The sequence below is a fragment of the Canis lupus genome, chromosome 30 (assembly GCF_048164855.1).
Source record: "Canis lupus baileyi chromosome 30, mCanLup2.hap1, whole genome shotgun sequence".
Lineage (NCBI taxonomy): Eukaryota > Metazoa > Chordata > Mammalia > Carnivora > Canidae > Canis > Canis lupus.
The window spans coordinates 37,349,963-37,369,477 of record NC_132867.1 but is presented as its reverse complement, the minus strand read 5'-3'; the positions used below and the strand labels follow the sequence as shown (position 1 = coordinate 37,369,477).

The 19,515-nt window shown below is 38.5% G+C and overlaps 1 protein-coding gene across 2 annotated transcripts in view; it reads left to right on the top strand.

Moving 5' to 3' along the window:
• BRWD1 (bromodomain and WD repeat domain containing 1) overlaps positions 1–19,515 on the top strand; it is a 119,283-nt gene that overhangs the window by 93,001 nt on the left and 6,767 nt on the right. For both annotated transcript variants that reach the window (XM_072806994.1, XM_072806993.1), the window contains exons 37-41: positions 1,824–1,990; positions 6,374–6,603; positions 8,908–9,072; positions 11,393–12,304; positions 13,297–14,217. In XM_072806994.1, coding sequence (XP_072663095.1) covers positions 1,824–1,990; positions 6,374–6,603; positions 8,908–9,072; positions 11,393–12,304; positions 13,297–14,217 — 2,395 coding nt within the window. The remainder of the gene's footprint in view (positions 1–1,823; positions 1,991–6,373; positions 6,604–8,907; positions 9,073–11,392; positions 12,305–13,296; positions 14,218–19,515) is intronic.

Below are 19,515 nucleotides of genomic sequence, written 5' to 3'. Positions count from 1 at the left end.
AAAATACATATTTGAGGATATTTTACAACTCACCCAATTAATTTATTGGAGTTTTGTGTATTATCAGAATTTCAAAGTCTTGGTTAAACATACGTAACATAAACTTTATTATTTTAACTACTTTTAAGGGTATAATTGATTGGCGTTAATTATATTCACAGTGTTATTCAACCATCGCTGCTGTTGCCAAAACTCTTTTGTCACCCCAGGCAGAAACAATAACCATTAAGCAGTGACTCCACACTCTCTCACTCCCCTCAGCCCCTGACAGTGTCTCCTCTCCTTAGTCTGAGTATATGTCTGTCTATTCTAGATATTTCATGTAAGTGGAGTCACAACATTTGTCCTTTTGTGTCTGGCTTCTTTTACTCAGCAGAATGTCTGAAAGGTTCATCCATGTTGTAATATCCATGAGAATTTTATTCCTTTTTATGCCTGAATGATATTCCATTGTGTGGGTGTATGACATTTTGTTTATCTGTTCATCTCCTGGCAGACAGTTGAATTGTTTCTGCTTTTTGGCTATTAGGAGTGATGCTGCCATGAATATGGATCCTGTCATCATCTGTGAATAGTGATAGTTTCACTTACAGCCTTACAGTCTGAATGATTTTAGCTTCTCATTTTGTTAAATTGTTCCAGCTAGAATTTAGAGTATAGTGGTGAAACCAGGCAATCTTGTCTCATTCCTGATCTCAGGGGAACTGATTTTCAGTCTCTCACCATTGTGTATGATGTTAATTGTGGGTTATTTTCATACATGCCCTTTTTTCATTTTAAGGAGCTATTAGTTTTAGCCCCCGTTTTTGTTAAATGTTTATGTTCAATTCAGATGTATTACTGGATTTTACATAAAACCCAGTGAGAAGGGCAGCCCCGGTGGTGCAGCGGTTTGGTGATAGATAGATCAGAGCTTTGAACATTAAACTTTTCACTTATTTTCCAAGAATGATTGTGAATGAGTTGAGAGTACTTCTTGTAAATACGTAGCTGTACCAAAGTTATTTACAGTAGCATTTAACATCACATTGCTGAATTCTCTGAAAGCTTTGCCACTATTTAATTATAAAAACTGTTAAAACACAATCTTAACATCTGTTAAAGTTCTAGGGTCTATTTCCTTCCTCTGGATGAAGATAGCTTTTGGTCTGTAAGTCATGTATAGATCCAGGTGGCGGGCAGCCCGGGTGGCTCAGCGGTTTGGTGCCGCCTTTCAGCCCAGGGCCAGATCCTGGAGACCTGGGATCGAGTCCCACATCGGGCTCCCTGCATGGAGCCTGCTTCTCCCTCTGCCTGTGTCTCTGCCTTTCTCTCTCCCTCTCTGTGTGTCTGTCATGAATTAAAAAAAAAAAAAAAAAAAGATCCAGGTGGCATACAAACTGCAAGTTGGAGACAAAGGCGAAAGCACCTTTTGTTTCTGCACCCCAACAAGACATGGTCTTTGCTGCCTAGATGGCAATCCTAAAACCAGCCAACTTCACATCCAACTTTAGGAGAAGGGGATATTCTTTTGGATTTGTACATGTAAATGTGAAAATGGGAAAAGCCAAATGAGAACATTTACATGTATATGTAAGTCTTAGCCTTCAGAGAGTGCTTGATTTAAAACTGCTTTCTTTTTGCCTGAGAGGTATATGTTGCTGCCTGTTCTTGCAGATGTTGCTGAAGGAAGGTGGGGGCAATGGATAAAATCTGTAACAGCTAGTGTCTGTAACACTGATGGAACAGATTACAAGTAGCCTACTTTATACATTTTTTTGTGTGTATGTGAAGTGTTTTAAAAGATACGTTGTAACTCTGCTTTTGTTTTCATATCCTTGCAGATTTACAGTATGACCTTGAGATTGTCTGCCTTATTTGAAGAAAAAATGAAGAAAATCTCCTCTGATTTTAAAATTGGCCAAAAATTCAATGAGAAACTCCGAAGAAGCCAGAGGTTCAAGAGACGACAGAATTGTAACCGTGTCAATCAGGCTAACAAAAGTATCAGGTGAATTAGTAGTTACTGCAGGCTTTGTATGCAGTTAGAAAAATTTCAGGTTGTGTTACTTCCTTAATTTTATTCTAAAACAATTAGGAGTACAGTATGTTCAGAAAGATTTTTTTTTTTTTATGACTTGAAAGCACTGTGTACATATAGAGCTATTGTATACTTTATAATTGGGTAAATTTTAAAGCATTTAATGAAAATTAGAGATTTTCAAAATCTTAGGAATACAGTATTATTTATTACACAAGAAGCTCTTTTTTATTTTTATTTTTATTTTTTTAAGAAGCTCTTTTTTAATGCAGAGAGTAAAGTGGCCACTTTGGGCAACCACTGAGCATTTGATTACGTAAAGGAAATACCGATTCAACATTATGTACCCTATTTTTTCTGAGGACTAGTAAAAAAAATACAACATGCAGGGCTTATTTATCCTCTGTCAGGAGTTTAATATTTATGTTCTGTCTTCCTTGACTATGTAGCTTACATTAATATCAGATTTCGGGTATTTTAAAAAAGTGTTGGAGTGTGAAAATGGAGTAATCAATTTAGTCTGTGTCCAGGCTTGTTTTGAACCTGCACTGCACCCGTGCTGGGTGTCTTCCTGCCAGTTCGGGGATTCCACTCTGTATCTCCTTTCAAAACTATCTTCTTCAGATTACTGCTATTGAATTCTCACACAAAGTTTGTTCTTATTGAGCTCCCTCTCTTCCTTTTTTGTGCTGCTGCTCTTGTTGTCAGAGTACATCTTTATATGTTATGGTTTATCTGATTTTCTTTATAATTGGTTAAGAAAATAATTTAAAAAATCATTTATACTGTTAATTATATTTACCTATGTGATTACCTTTCCCAGTGGTTTTATTTTTTGTGTGGAGTGAGTTACCCTCTGGTGTCCTTTTTTTTCCAGCCTGACGCCCTTGGGGGTTTCTTGTTTCTCGTAAGGCGGGTGTGCTAGCAATTCATTCTGGTCGATTTTTGTGTGAGACTAGTTTTGCTGGGTTGTAGAACTACCCCTCCACCCCCACATTTTGAGTATTGCCTCCCACTGCCTGCCTGCTCACCTCCCGCTGTTTCCGATGAGAAGTTGGTGAGTTGTATTGCTGACATTCTCTCCCTTGTACATACAGAATGGCTTTTTCTCCTGCTTTCAAAATTCTCTGTCTGCGTTTTGCAACCGACTACGATGTGTGTAGGAATTTTTCCAACTCTGTAGAGGAATGTTTTTCATCAAATCTGGGTGGTTTTTAGCCATTACTCAAATATTTTCTGCTCCTTCCCTCTCATTTGGGGACTCCTGCTATACATCTGAAGCTTCCTTCATTTTTCCTTCTTTTTCTGTTCTTCAGCTGGGGTAATGCTTATTGACTGGTCAGGTCACAGCTTCCTGTACCAGCACACATCTGCTGCTGGACCAGTCTTCTGAATGTCTGTTTAAGCTACTGTACTTTTCAACTCCAGAATCTTTTTTTTTTTTTTAATAATTTGTGTCTTCATTGATGTTCTCTGTCATCGTGCTTTCCTTTAATTCTGTAAACATCATTTGTTCTTCCAAATGGGTTTATAATAATTGATTTAAATATCCTTAGTTCAACATCTGTGTCCTTTCAGAGACATTTTCTGTTGCCTGCATTTTTACTTGTATATGGGTGGACTTCTTTAACTCTTGGTAGGTCTTCTATTATTTTGTTGGAAACAGGACGTACTTGCTAATACAACATGGCCATTTTGGACATACCATCTCTTCAGGTTTTCTCGCTGTTTGTTGACCTATTGTAGAAACTCTGGATTCTGATCCTTCTCCCTGTGATGGTGCTTGCTGCTGCTGGCTTTGTTTAGTGAGTCTCCTAAACCACTTTAGTAGTCTGTGTTTCCTACAGTGCTAAGCCACAGAAGTCTGCTTTTAAAAAATTTAAAATTTTTTTTGGCTTGTCTTCCCAGCTGTTTTCCCTGACTTAGCATAGCTCAGTGGTCAGAAGTTTGTGCTTAAACATTTTCAGTAAGCCTTCCACACTTTTTGAAGGTTTGTGTGGAGTGAGGCAGACTTCACTTTCCACTTACATTTTTCAGGCATGAGTCTCAAGGTCATCCTTGGATGACTAGATAACAGGACTCTCTCCACTCTTTGTTGAGTATGTGTAGAACCTTCCACATCCCCAGGAAGACACTGGAGCTTTTCAGAGACTCCTGTGACTGTCTCTCATTCTCTAGATGCCTTTAAATTTTTGACTGAACTCTGTTACTTTCACCGGTGTGGCAGCTTAGGCAGCTCTAGGATGGGCCTGGCTGGATTGCCAGCAGTGAGTGTAGTGCCCTTCGACAGGGCATGTCCCTATTTGGTGAAGCTCCCAAATCAGGCACCGGCTCCCTCCACTTCCTCATCCTGATACTCAAGGCTGGGCCACAGGTTTGGGGTGTGCGTGACTAGGAGGAGTCCAAAGGTAAAATGCCAAAAACTCTAAGTTTTTTCTTAGATTCAGAAGGTTTTCTTGAATAAACACTTTTTAATTTGTTAAGTGCCTGTGATTGTTTTCCACAGTTGTGAAATGACTTTTTTGGATGATTTTGCCAGTTTTATCTTTGCTTTTTTGGGTGAGAGGATCTGCCAAAGTCCTCCTTGCATCTTCATCTCCTTGTTTAGAATAACAGAGTTGCCCTGAAGCAAGTAAACATGTGCTCCTTGGGTAACTGAATTTGTCCTGTTTAGCTGCTTTATAGCCTGTAATTCAGGGACATATGTTACGAAGTACTATGTGAGTCCTCCCTCCCTCTTTTTTTTCAACTTTGAATTTTGAAATAATTTCAGAATTATAGATAACGTTGAATAATAGTCAGAAGAACTCCTTTATACTCCTTATCTGGACTCACCAATTTTTCATAGTATGTCACATTTGCTTTATCATTGCTTTATCTTTTTGCTAGGTGTTTTTCTTCTAAATCATTCAAAAGAATATTTCTGAGAAAACCTTTACAGATCCTAAATACTTAGTGTGGGTTTGCTTTTTAGGTTAGTAGGATTCTAACTACACCTTACTTACTGTATTACTATTATTTGACCCAATAATGTTCTTAGGACAAATTTTTTTTTTTCTAATCTAGACTCAAATGAGGATTTGACATTGCATATAGTTATTGTCTCTTTAGTCTGTTGTTAAAAAAAAATTAACTCATTTAATCATCACATAGTCCAATTTTCATTTTTTTAAGTAATCTCTATGCCATTGTGGGGTTCGAATTCACAGTGCTGAGATCAAAAGTGATAGGCTCCACCGGCTGAGCCAGCCAGGCGCCCACTCTTTAGACTTAAGACTTTTATTTTCAACTTTTGTCTTCTTAATTGACATTTTTGGAGAGTATGGGCCATTTATTTTATAAAATGGCCCTCAGTTTGGTTTTTCTGTTATCATACGAGTTTTTTCATTTAATTATTTTAAAAAACTCTTTCTTTGAACCAATGAAGAGTAACACTTCAGAAAGACCTAGGATAAAAAGGGAACATTCTTACTCTGGTGGTGTTTACCACTTTGTCTTCTGTTTGAAATGAAATATGATGAATATAAGCATGTAATTCTTTCTTCTTGTATTTATTGGTCTGCCCTCCAATTGTTAGTAATGGAAGTTAATATTTTGACATAATAAGCTTTGAAATTTCTTGATGATGATAAATAGTTACTGCTTTCAAGAATCTTGTGGTTATCTTTAAGCTCAGATGCCTTGGATACTCTTTAAAAGCTCCTTTATCTTGTTTTATTTATTTATTTATTTATTTATTTATTTATTTATCTATCTATCTATCTTGTTTTAAATGAAAATACTCAACATGAATATTACCCAGATCTGTAATTTAAAACCTAAGACTGTCTTGTCCCAAACTTCTACTTTTTCTTCACGATCCATGGCTTTTGAGACCCAGCATGGTGAACTAGTTGGTACCTAGAAGTATACAGATTGGTCTTAATAAAAACTACTTTGTTGTGATCTCTTTTTTGCCTCTGTTCTTACTGTTTAGGTTTTATTGATATTTCCTCTTAATTTTATACTGTCTTTCGGAACATATAAATAGACCAGAGAGAAAATTGTGTCTTATTGAGACTCAGTTTTGTAATATAAATGAATGCCTATATATATGTTGGCTCCTTTTAGCATTTAATCCAGAGAACTTATTTTGTAACTTTACTACTTGGATAATTTGTTCATTACTCCAGTTTGGGGTAAAATTATGTCAGATTTAGAGTAAGAATATTAGTAGTAATCCATGTCAGAATAAGATGTTAACAACGAATGTTTTAATGTTTTGATCATAAAATTCTTGGGTTAAGTAATAGTATACTTAGGCATTCTCTGTTTAATTAAATTTTGTTTCCTTTGTTCATGTCTTTTGACCAGAAATATCAAGCAGAAGCGGTTAAAATCTCAGACAAAAGTAATTCCTGAATTGGTAGGTTCTCCTACTCAGTCTACCTCCAGTAGGGCTGCTTATTCTGCAAGCCACAAGACCAGTGCTAGTGTCTCTTCAGGTATGACGTCTGGGGACTCCTCAGATTCAGCAGGATCAGGATCATCAGAAAGAATGAGAAGTAGGCCTGTCACTCTAAACAATGGCTCTACATTATCTGGTGAGATGGGAACATTGTTATTTAACTGTGTAGCATTGCTAGTTACTGTGGGTTTAGAGGAGAAAGGAAATAAGACTAGCCCTGACAGCAATTTACAGTTCATTGGAAAAATCAAAAGTAACAAATAGGAGCAGTTACAGCATGTTTGATAAATGCTGGTCTTTGCAAATGGTACAGCCACATTCTCTGCATACTTGAATCTTCTATATTTTATTTTATTTGTAAAAGATTTTATTTATTTGGGGATCCCTGGGTGGCGCAGTGGTTTGGCGCCTGCCTTTGGCCCAGGGCGCCATCCTGGAGACCCGGAATCAAATCCCACATCGGGCTCCCAGTGCATGGAGCCTGCTTCTCCCTCTGCCTGTTTCTCTGCCTCTCTCTCTCTCTCTCTCTCTCTGTGACTGTCATTAAAAAAAAAAAAAAAAAAAAAAAAAGATTTTATTTATTTGAGAGAGAGAACGAGAGAGCATAAGCAGGGGAAGCAGCAGAGGGAGAAGAAGAAACAAGTTTCCTGCTCAGCAGGGAGCCCAATGCAGGGCTCCATCCCAGGACCATGAGATCATGACCTGAGCCAAAAAGGTAGATAGATACTTAACTGACTAAGCCAACCAAGCGCCCCTAATCTTCTGCATTTTAAATAATGGGATAGAAATATCACACTTTGTATCCAAAATAGATGCTTTTGTTTTTCTTTTTTCTTTTAAAGATTTTATTTATTTATTCATGATAGACGTAGAGAGAGAGGCAGAGGGAGAATCAGGCTCCATGCCGGGAGCCTGATGCAGGACTGGATCCTGGGACTCCAGGATCACGCCCTGGGCTAAAGACAGGCGCTAAACCGCTGAGCCACCCAGGGATCCCGCATTTGTTTTTCTTTAAATTAAAAAAAAAAAAAAAAAAAAAAAGGGCATGGTAATCATGTGAGCTTAAAACTGGATGGCCTAGTGAATTCTAAACTGTTTATGTTCTTGGCTATTTGGTAGTATAACTAAAGCTGATCCTAACCCTTTGTTAGCATTGTAGGAATGAGGCTGTGGTGTATATTTACTTCTCTGTTACTCAAGAGTGATTTTGGCGACTTGTGATGATAGTGTAAAAATTACTATAATTTAAAATAATAGAATCAGGGACATCTGGGTGGGCTCAGTGGTTGAGCGTCTGCCTTCAGCTCAGGGTGTGATCCTGGGGTCACAGGAATAAGTCCCACATCGGCCTCCCTGCTCCATGGGAGCCTGCTTCTCTCTCTGCCTATGTCTCTGCCTCTCTCTCTCTGTGTCTCTCATGAATAAATAAATAAACTATTTAATAAAAAACTAAAATAATAGGACCAGAGAGTTAGAGTGCAGCCACATATTAGAGTGGCAAGCCTTGCAGAAGAGTTTGGGTTACTTAATTGGGTCCCTTGATGAGTAAGGGAATCACATGATGAATTCTATTTCTAGAGGCTCAGTCACTTTGGCAATAATATGCAGGGAAGGGGAAGAATCTGGAAACTGGATCAACCTGCTGGGGAGTAGAGTGGAATAGTAGAATAGGAGCAGTCAAAGTGACAAATGGCAGAGCCGTTTCAGGAAGAAACACAACTTGGTGATTGGTGTCCTAATGCAGCCACTCTCTTTAATGTGGAGTTGGGTTGTATTTGTGGAGCAAAATTTTATCTTTAACAGCATGCTCCCACTCACTTTTATGAAACTCTCTGTGATACGTGTAAGAATGCAGTAGACAAAAGAGCAGGAAACATTCCTGTGCAGTGTTCACGCTGGAGCATGCGCTCATTCAGTGAAGGTAGTAGGGAGAAGTGACCTGTACTATTTAAATTATTTATCTTGTTTTTTTCTATCCCTCCCCTGTCCCCCCTTCTGGTGGAACATGCCAAAATGACCTCTTGAGCTGAAAACGTGTGTGGTACTACTACTGTGCTGTTATAGGCATTACTAGCAAAAGGCCTGAAAGCCTGTCTGCTGACATGGGACTCAGCGGCTGTCTATCCTACAGGAAATACCAATCTCATAGGATAGAAGTGGATGGGGAAGCTAGTTACATTTTTAAATAGAAGTTTATGAAATATATAAACTATTTTCTGAATCCAATATAGGATTAATATGTTACTTTCAGAAAGAAGAGAGCAAGCTTGATTTGGAGTGCTGATTTGGTACTTTTTAATGCCACAATTTTATGAGCTATTCTTTGAAACACTTTTTTTTAAAATATCACTTCTGAGTATTTTGAGAATCTGCTTGTAGTCAGTTGTGTGTGTAAAGACAAAATATGTGTGATGAACTGTTGATGCTTTATTTTTCTTAGAAAGTGAAATGGAAGATTCCTTAGGTACCTCTTCATCATCAGCTTCAAATAGTTCAGAGGAAAGCAAAGAGAGTTCAAGACCTCGTGAATCTTCTTTACGTAGTGGGCTGGCCAGAAGCAGCAATCTCAGGGTGACCAGAACCAGAGCTGCTCAAAGAAAAACTGGTAAGAGACTCAGTGGTTGGTACTTTGGAGGAATGTGTATCAAGGGAATCCATAAGCTAAGCATGGAATGGTTTATTGTTTTAGTACATCTACTATGTATGGTTAAATGTTCTTTTTAGTTTTTATAAAAATAGATATAATTGACATATATTTCAGGGGTAGAACAAAACGATTTGATATTTGTATACAGTGCAAAATGATAACAATAAGTACAGTTACCATCAGTTACTATATATAAAGTTTTTCTTTGTTTCTTGTGATTAGGACTTTTAAGATTTACCCCTAGCAACTTTCAAATATGCTTAACTACAGTCATCATGCTATACCTTACATCCCTGTGACTTATAACTAGAAATTTGTACCTTTTGACCCTCTTTACCTCCCCTTCCCCCACCAGTCTGTTCTATCAGTGAACTTGGTTTTTTTGTGTGGTAGGTTCCACATGTAAGTGAAAATCCTACAGTATTTGTCTTTCTCTGTTGACTCATTTCGCTCACCATAACACCTTCAAGGTCCATCCATGTTGTCACAAATAACAAGGTTCCATTCCTTTTTATGGCTAATATTCCATTGTATGTGTATACTGCATCTTCTTTTCCATTCATTCATCGATGGACATTTAGGGTATTTTCATGTCTTGGCTTTTGTAAATGATGTTGCAATGAAATTGGGGTGCAGATATCTTTTTAAATTAGTGAGTGCTTAGGGGCAGCCTGGGTGGCTCAGCGGTTTAGCGCTGCCTTTGGCCCAGGACCTGATCCTGGAGACGCAGGATTAAGTCCCACGTTGGGCTCCCTGCATGGAGCCTGCTTCTTTCTCGGCCTGTGTCTCTGCCCCTCTCTCTCTCTCTCTCTCTCTCTCTCTCTCTCTGTTTCTCTCTCTCTGTCTCTCATAAATAAATGAATAAAATCTTAAAAAAAAATTAGTGCTTAATTTTCTTTGGGTAAATACCCAGAAGTGCAGTTGCTGGATTGATCGTAGGATAGCTCTGTTTTTAACTTTTTGCGGAACCTCCATACTGTTTTCCACAGTGGCTGCACCAGCTTGCATTCCCACCCACAGTGCATGAGGGTTCCCCTTTCTCTACATCTTCGCCAACATTTCTTCTTGTCTTTTTGATGACAGCCATTCTAACAGGTGTGAGGTGGTATCACACCGTATCACACTGTGGTTTTTGATCTGCATTTCCCTTATTGATGATGTTGAACATCCTTTCACATTCTTGTTGACCATTTGTGTGCCGTATTTTGAAAAATGTCTCCTGAGATCCTCTGCATTTTTAAATCCGATTATTTTTCCTAGTGAATTGTATGAGTTCTTTATTTTGACTAATTAACCCCTTATCACATATATGATTTGTGCATATCAGTAGGTTGCCTTTTTATTTTGTTGATGATTTCTTTTGCTGTGCCGAAGCTTTTAGTTTGATGTAGTCCCACTTGTTTGTTTATTTTTCGTTTTATTGCCTTTACTTTTGTCCCAAAAAAAAAAAAAAACAAAAAACATTGGCAAGATAATGCGTTTCATCTAGGAGGTTTCTGGTTTTAGATCTTACATTCAAGTTTTAAATCCATTTTGTGTTAATTTTTGTGTATGTGAATGATAGTACTCTCTTTTCATTCTTTTGCATGTTGGCTGTCTGGTTTTCCCAGCACTGTTTATTGAAGAGACTATACTTTCTCCATTGTATATTCTTGCTTTTTCTGTTGTAAATTAATTGACCATATATGTGTGGGTTTGTTCTGAGAGCTCTCTTTTCTTCCATCCTTTCCATCCTTTGGGCTTTCTTTTTCTTTTCTTTCCTTTTTTTTAAAATTTTTTTTTTTTTGAAAAAGAGAACGCTTGAGCTATGGTAGGGAGAAGGGGAGAGAGAATCTTACGTAGGCTCCACGCCCAGCACACAACAGGGCTTGATCTCACAACCTTGAGATCATGACCTCAGCCAAAATCAAGAATCGGATACTTAACTTGAAACACCCAGAACACCCCCATCCTTAGGGCTTTTTAGATTTAGAAGGGAAATCTGTTTTGGCATTAAGAGAGAGAGAGGGATCCCTGGGTGGCGCAGCGGTTTGGCGCCTGCCTTTGGCCCAGGGCGCGATCCTGGAGACCCGGGATCGAATCCCACGTCGGGCTCCCAGTGCATGGAGCCTGCTTCTCCCTCTGCCTATGTCTCTGCCTCTCTCTCTCTCTGTGACTATCATAAAAAAAAAAAAAAAAAAAAAAAATAGAGAGAGAAAAACAGTTCTAAAAGAATCAATTAATTAAACATGTTGAAATAAGGAAGAGCTTTTTAATCTTATTGCTACTTTATTTCTAGGTCCAGTTTCTTTAGAAAATGGTTGTGGCAAAAAAGCCACTCGAAAGAGAGTCTATTTAAGTGACTCGGATAACAATTCATTGGAGACTGGTGAAAGTCTGAAAGCCAGGGCTGGAAATAACCGGAAAGTGCTCCGGAAGTGTGCTGCTGTGGCTGCCAATAAGATAAAACTAATGAGTGACGTGGAAGAGAACTCCAGCTCTGAAAGTGTCTGTTCTGGACGTAAGCTGCCTCACCGTAATGCTTCTGCTGTGGCTAGAAAAAAGTTATTACACAATTCTGAAGATGATCAGAGCTTAAAGTCAGAGATTGAAGAAGAGGATCTGAAAGATGGAAATCAGCCATCACCACTGGCTGGTTCTCATGCTGCCCAGAATACTGTGAATGAGTCTGAAAATGGGGATTCAGAGTCAGAAAGTGATTTGCGAGTAGCCCGCAAAAATTGGCATGCCAATGGTTATAAGTCACATACTCCAGCAACTTCTAAAACAAAATTTCTTAAAATAGAGTCCTCTGAGGAAGATTCTAAAAGTCATGATTCAGATAATGTACATAACAGAACTGCTGGTCCATCCACATCTGGGCAGAAACTTAAGGCTGAGAGTGCCTCAGAGGAAGAAGAGGAAGCAGATTCTGAACCAAGAAAGTATGCCGGTAGGAAATACAACACAGGCCGCAAGAATCTTGCTTTCCTTAAAAAAGCAAAGATTTTCAGTGACTCGGAGGACTCCGAATCTGAAGAGCAAGATAGAGAAGATGGCAGCTGTCACAGAATGGAAGCGACCTTGATTAGAGGGGGTTCGAAGTGTGAACCCACTGCTGGGTCCCATTGCTTCTCAGATCACGTATCTGAGACTGATTTGGATTCAGATGATGACAAAACAAAAGAAAAACCAAACAATTTTATGAAAGGTAATTCAAAACATGTAACCTTGGTTCACTGACATGTTCTCACTGTTTTTCTCTCCTCATAGCATACACTGTTTTTCCCCATGAAACTTTTGTTTGCCAGTTTTCTGTCCACCCTGTGCATTCTCAGTCTTTTCTGTGCATCCTTGATCTGTGTGCATGTGTACCTGGTTGTTAAGTATGTTTAGTTTTATTCACATAACAGGCAATCTTGGCCAAACAGCTCTTATCTAGTAAGATCTCACGTCTTGTAGCAGGTGTGGGTTTCAGAAAAGCAGAGGCAAAGTACCTTTACAAGCTGTGGTGGTACCAGTTTCGGAAGAGGAAAGAAAAGGGTAGGACTGTCTGCCTGAGAGGGATGTCTGAGTAAGAATAGCAGCTCGCCAGCAGAGTGGCCACCGAGCTGCTCTGTAGGGCAGGAAGCTGTTCCCCGTGCTTGCACATACTAGCTAGTTCAGTCTTCATATCTTTTCTGAGATAGGTGTTAGGTTAGTATTATTGTCCACTTTACTCATCATAACTCTGGGGCAGAGGAGTGAAGATCACTTGATTATTTAAGACTGTGTCTTGGTAGGTGAAGCTGATGAAAACTATGGAAGAGCAGGAGGCAGCTGAAACTAAGATTAAAGGTGTTGGTGCGATTGGAACTTGAGAAGTGAACACAAGTTTCAGAGAGGTGGAGAGTGATTAGTTAGCATACCTTACTGCCTAGGTGAAGAGAGTTTAGTCTGTATTCATGTTATTCATGTAGATATTTGTTCAAGTGTCCTGTGTGTGTCAATAGCAGGACCTGGGCGGGGGGGTTACTGATGGGCAGTGACTGGTGCTGAGGTGGCACAGAGTTCACTGCTCTGAGGCATTATGAGCCCCAGCATTCACTGCCATCCTCCTTCCAGGAAGAATTCTGGACTTCCATTGTTTAACATGTTGAGCGTTTAATTCCTTTACACATACTCTTGGAGATTAAAGAAATACTTCTAATTTTTAATTTCTAGATTCTACATCACAGGACCATGGTCAGAGCAGAAAAGTTTCCAGGAAAAGGGTCTGTTCCAGTGACTCAGACAGCAACTCAAAGGTGGTTAAGAGGTCATCAAAAGCCAGAATGGGTCTCCTCAGGACTCCTCGAAGATGTGCAACTACTGCTGCCAGTAAGATTAAGCTCATGAGTGACGTGGAAGATGGCTGCTTAGAAAGCATGTGTACTAGAAGCAAAAATGGAAGGAAAAAACCCCTCCATTCTGCAGGTGCCACAGCAAAGAAGACGGTGAGTGATTCTGAGGGAGACGTAAACTGTGAAGTGCCAAATGAGAAGTGTGCCTGCGAAGGGAGGCCACCTGAAGCGGACTCGGAAGGCAGTGCGAAGAGTATTCGTCCGTCTGTAAATGGAGACTCGGACTCCGAAGGTCTGCTGAGCCCCGACCATAAGAAGAGGCACAGCAAGAGTCTCAGAACAAATGTTGGACCTTCTGACACAAAGAATTCCTCGATTGGGTCTTCAGAGGAAGAGTCAAAAAGCCATATTCCAGGGGGTGAGATGGATAGAAAATGTCCTTCAGAATCTGCTTTGGTGCAGAAAGCTACCGCAGAGAATACGTTCGAGGAGGACCTGAATTACGGGCTGCGCAGGTGGAACGGCAGGAGGCTCAGGACCTACGGGAAGGCCCCGTTCAGCAAGACCAAAGTGCTGCGGGCGTCGCAGGCCGCTGAGGCGGAGGTGAGGAGGAAGCGGCTGCATCCTGAGCCCGAGGAGGGCGTGCGGGCTGAAACAGCAGGTGCTTCCCAGCTTGGGCCTGACCCTGGCCCCAAATCCGACTCTGAGTTGGTGTCTGTGACTGAATCAGACGTGGACTGTGCCAAGGATGCGAAAACCAAAAAGAGGAAAACGAGAGGAAAAGCAAAAGCGGTGAGAAAAGGTAAAGCTTGTACAACCGCAGCATCTAGAGGTGCGAGGCGACAGAGACAGAGCAAACGGCCTAGGCTAAGTGTGGACGATAACGACTGGGAGGACTTGGACTATGCAAAATCAAAAAGAGGTCTTCGACGTTCAAAAATAAAAACGAGAAATCAGGGCAGAAGGACCGTGAGATACCATGATGGGGATGACGACAGAAGCTTAGAAAATGTGTTAGATTTTGATGATTGCACCTTATGACCTTGAGAGAAAACCAGTTCATTGAAAGAGGAAATGGACTGGAATTTATGGTGAAAGTGGGCTGTTGAAATTATTTTTTGTCCTACAATTCAGGGAATATATTTATATTTTTCTATGAAAAGTTATGAATGTGACTAAATCATGACTGTTATTTTTATTTGCACTTGCTTGCCTTTGTAGCAGCGCTCAGCACAGGTGCCAAAATATGCTTCATTTTGGGGGCAGATCTACTTTGACAGTATTTAACTACAGATAGCAAGAATTTGAAATCTGTTCAACACTAGACATCCTGGTTATCAAAACCGATAAGCATTACTTTCATGGTAGCAAGTGTCATGCAGTTACTTTCTGAATGCTTCAAGAGGTGGTAGTTTCTAACCCCTGTCCTGTTGTAGTAAAACAATTTCACGTGACCTATGTTTACAGATTCTTCATGAATATTATGTGCATACTGACATTACAATCATGGGAGGTGTAACCATGATTAGTAGGCGAGGTACCTACCACTTTTTTTTTCCTTTTTCTTTTTTTCTTTCCCTGGCTACTTGAGCAGAATGCATTATACCAGATTTGGTCATTTTCATTGAAATGGTTTCTTTCCAAATGCTGTTGGGTCTTTTCTCTCTTTTTCTTTATTTTTAAGGAAAATATCATCACTTTTATTTTATAAACTTGAATTTATAAAGTGCTGGTAAATTATTTTTTAAAATGTTTTGATTGTATATTTTAAACCTGTAAGGCCCCGACCATAGTCCTAGCATTTTCTTTTAAATTGTGCACTAACAGAATACTATATAATTTGTCTTTCCAAGATCTCCTGGTTTCTATGTAAGGGATTTAACCAAAATCTTGGTCTTCCATAGTCTTACTCTGTGAAATAGAGGAGTTTGTGTGCCTTAGATTTAGGAAAAGTGTGTTCTTTAATAGAGTGTGCAGGGCCAAGAGAGTATTTAAATTATATGTAGTTTCCCCCCATTTCCATTGAGATTAGAGTTGAGTTCTGTTAAGAGTGCAATCGCAAATCTCCTCTATATAGGAAAATAGTTCAATGTCATTCTCCGTCTCTTTGTTTTAGCTTACTGCTGCCATGTGCAATCCCAGGCATTCTTTGCGGGGGCAACTAAGTGTATCTTTACTAGTGACCTCTAGTTTAAATCTTAAGAAACTGTCATGTGTTGTGGGAAAATAATTTTGGAATCCATTTAAAATGAAACTTCTATCACATCAAATAAGTACACTTATTTTCGAGCCAAATATTTTTGCGTGATAGGTTGTGCTACTCCATACAGTGTAGGTGGCCATTCCTAGCTTGTTTGTGCCTGAAGATGGACTTGATTCAAATGGTTTACATATTTTGTAGCTGAGGAGTATGTTACAGTACTCCCACCTTTGTTATTTATTGGCCCTGTGTTTGGTTTCAGACAAAATTAACCCTTTTCTCCTGTGTATCCTGAAGGTGTCAGGTATGGAAAAGCATCAGACTCTGGTGTCAGTGTTAGAGAATGTTCTCAAGTGTTGTTACTTTGCAGTTATCTATTCCATTCTACATGGCAGGAGGTACTTCTGTACTTCAATGTAAGGGGAAGGCTGTTTTTGGACATAACCAATTGAGATAGATGGGAGAGACCTACCCTTCCCTTGGTTGTTTAGAGAGCTATCACCACTTCAAAACTATGATGCTCTTCTTATAAAGCTCGTGTTAAGTGTATAGTAAAAAGAGTGATTCAGGAGAATTGTCCTTGACTATTGACCTGAAAACATTAATGGAATGTTCTTTACTTCCCTAGTTTTAAGCAATGGTGATAGATAGCCTATCCATTAATTTATTTAAACTCTTCTAAAGCTTCTCTGTTTTATATCTATTCTCAGGGTTATAACTCCATGTTTACCATCATCTGCAAAAAGGTACCAAAAAAATCCATAAATAAAATGTAGAATATGTTCATAAATACATAAATTCTTTAGGTAAAATGAGACTTTGATCATTTAGGCTTCATCAGTAGAACTATTCTTATCTTTTGGACTGAATTAACTGGTCATAGATTGGCCAGTCAGCCAATTATTAATTTTTCTTTTTGTCCAAAATGGTTAGACCGTTGTGTACAGAAGGCTGTATTTTGGGTTTCATCTGGGTAAAAAAAACAAGAATTTGGCCTCGTGAGTTTGAAGGCATGGTTGGCAATGGTAGCTTCTCATGTTCTGAAGTAAAACTAAGGGATTATAGTGAGAATCATTTTTATGGGTTTTTTTGGTCATGGTGCTATTCCTAAGGTTAACTTTGAATATGTGACACACACTCCTAAGTACTTTAAGGAAAATTAATAAATAATTAATAGTTCAAAAATGTTTACATTGAGCACTAGAACATGTTTGACTTTTTTTCTACTTCTCTTTATGCGAAATGCGCAGGGATTTAATGCACGGATGTACTTTAATGTGTTTGGGATCAGTTTGTATTTTCTTGTGAAAAGAGACAAAAGCTTGCAGATTGAATGTGAACTGATCTGGAAGTAAGTGCTATAGCTTTTCATTGCACTTGAAGTCACTTAATGGTATATATGAACAACAAGAAAAAACTGCTGTGGTTATGTATGTCCAAAGTCCTATGATTTTATTCATTTATGGTTGAAAAAAAGGGCTGAGGTGTTTAGATTTGAGTTTTGATTCCTTTGAAAGACTATTAAGAAAAAAAGGTGTCAAACATTTAAAAAATAGGTGAGGTTTAAAAGAGCTTTTTTTTTTTTTTTTTTCCATATCAGACTTAACTTTGAAAGGGCATACCCGCAATGTATAGTAACTTCTGAATAAAAGTGAAGGTATACCATTTTCACATCATTGTTAGGGTGGTCATTCTCCCTTTTTTATTTTAGGGGAAAATCTCTGATTAAATCCTTTCTCAGTGTAATGATTTCTTGGAAAGAATGATAAAGCATTTACTCACAGCTTCTATGTTACAACACAGAAGTTTCATCTAAGTGGTAGAGTGTTGTATCTAAAATGCAAATTAATTTTATAGCATGAAAATTGGGAGTAAGAACTTAGATTTGGGGAAAAGGCACTTCAAAACCTAGAATTGCAAATAAAAAAGGAGGTATGAAACAAGCCAGTAAAAATGACACCTTGCAGGTATTGCTGTCCAAAAATAATAAAACATGTCACTAAATCTTCACACTATTGGTTGATGACATCTTAGGTAAAAATTCTTAGAACAGCATTGGGTTCATACTACATTCCCTGTCCCTCTTCTAGCCTTTTTTTCTTTAGAATAATCAGAATGTAGAATTTATTAACTTTAGTGTTTTGTTTTAAAAACTACATTGAAAGGACTTCAGTCTCTTGTCAGACACATTGAATTTGTGCCACCTGGAAAAAAAAATGAGAGGTTTGTGTATTAGTAGAATGTGAGAACATTGCTCAAGGTGCTTACAGTATTTTTGGTTTTCCTTTTTACTCAAACTGTATTGATTTTGTTTTTTTTTTTGAGTAACTTTTAAATGGCTAGAAAAGGTCTGTTTGCCTTGCCCTTTATAGCTGAAATACCAGCTCCATCCTTTTCATCCATGTTAAGTCAGCATATTTCCTTTATTCGGCATCTTGGAGTTGTCTACAAACACTTAAGTGTCTTATGTTGTATGGAAATTGTGGTTGAGTTGTCTTCTGGTATGATGTAGTGCGACACAGCACCCTCCCTGCAGAAGAACTTTCCATTAATGATTCTGTAAGTCCATCTCAACTTCTGCTGTGGATAACAGGATGTAATAAAGCAGAAACCATAAGAAATTTGCAATGTCACTGTTTAAAGACTGTCTCTGATTGTAGTATTTGGGAACAAAGACCAAACCAAGTAAGACATGTCAACGCTAGGGAGAAAATGGAATATTGTGGAAAAATCTAGTCCAACTAGATTAGTAAGTGCTAATGCCACTTGGTAGCTCAAAAATTGTGAATTAATGGAGAGGATTAAAATGTAAAGACTATAATGGTGAGGGCTGTGTTGTCTTTTCTCACTTTTTAAATGAGATTGTAGCTTTTTTCTTAAATTATAGATGTTGCCTAAGAGTATGTGGGAATTCTCAAAGTTGGGAGATTTTCACTAGTCTCTAATAATGTGCCAACCTGTTTCCTTACTACACTGTGAATATGGTAGAAAAATACCAATTCTTTACTTGGTGTCTCCTCAAGGACCACTTGTACGGATCTGATGTAGGGAGGTTGGATGGGGGCAGTTAAAACACTTGGGTCTTACAAATCTGCAGGCTCGTCTTTAGCAGCATGTAAGTAACTGTGGGATATATATTTGTCATAGATATCTATAGTTTCATTGAATTTAATTATCAGTGTTTCAGCATGTTTTCTGGTCACGCTTTAGTTTTTAAGTTAATTTTAAGGTAAGTTTTGTCATTCATTAAACCTTTCATGGGAATCTGGACTCCTAAAGAGGCGTTCTGACTTCCCTAAGTGAAACGAGACAACCAGTTACAGTTTGCATGGACGGCAGCAGCCTGGTCTACAGGAATGTTCTTTAGAAGTTATTACCTCTTTTTTTTTTTTTACCTCTTTTGATCAGTGGTTAAACAGTCTCATTTTTAATATATTGAAGGTAATTTTCTAGGTGTTGATTTAGTCTTAGTCGTCAGCCTTTGCACACATTCAGTTCACCTGTGAAATTCTGTTTCACTGGCGCGGGACAAAAAGGCAAATCTTTGATTCCCCACTTCTGCACAAGATCTCTCAAACTTTTCTAAATTAACTCATTGCCACGTCTGACTCTCTGTTGTCATCTACGGATCAATTTTATTTTTAAAGTCAATTACTAACTAAAATAGAGTATAATAAATTTAGTTTTGTTACCCTAACATTTTTTTAAAACTATTTCAAGCCTTCTAGCTGATTAATTCTATAAAGTCTGCAATAGGCAAATCGATTTCCTTTGCAACTCCTCTTTACTCTTAAACAGCTCTATCTTACCTCAAGCCTTTGTCCATTTGTGATTTCTTTATCATGCACGCAGAATGTAGGGCCACACTGTGTCATATGGGCGAAGGGGACTGAAGGGAGT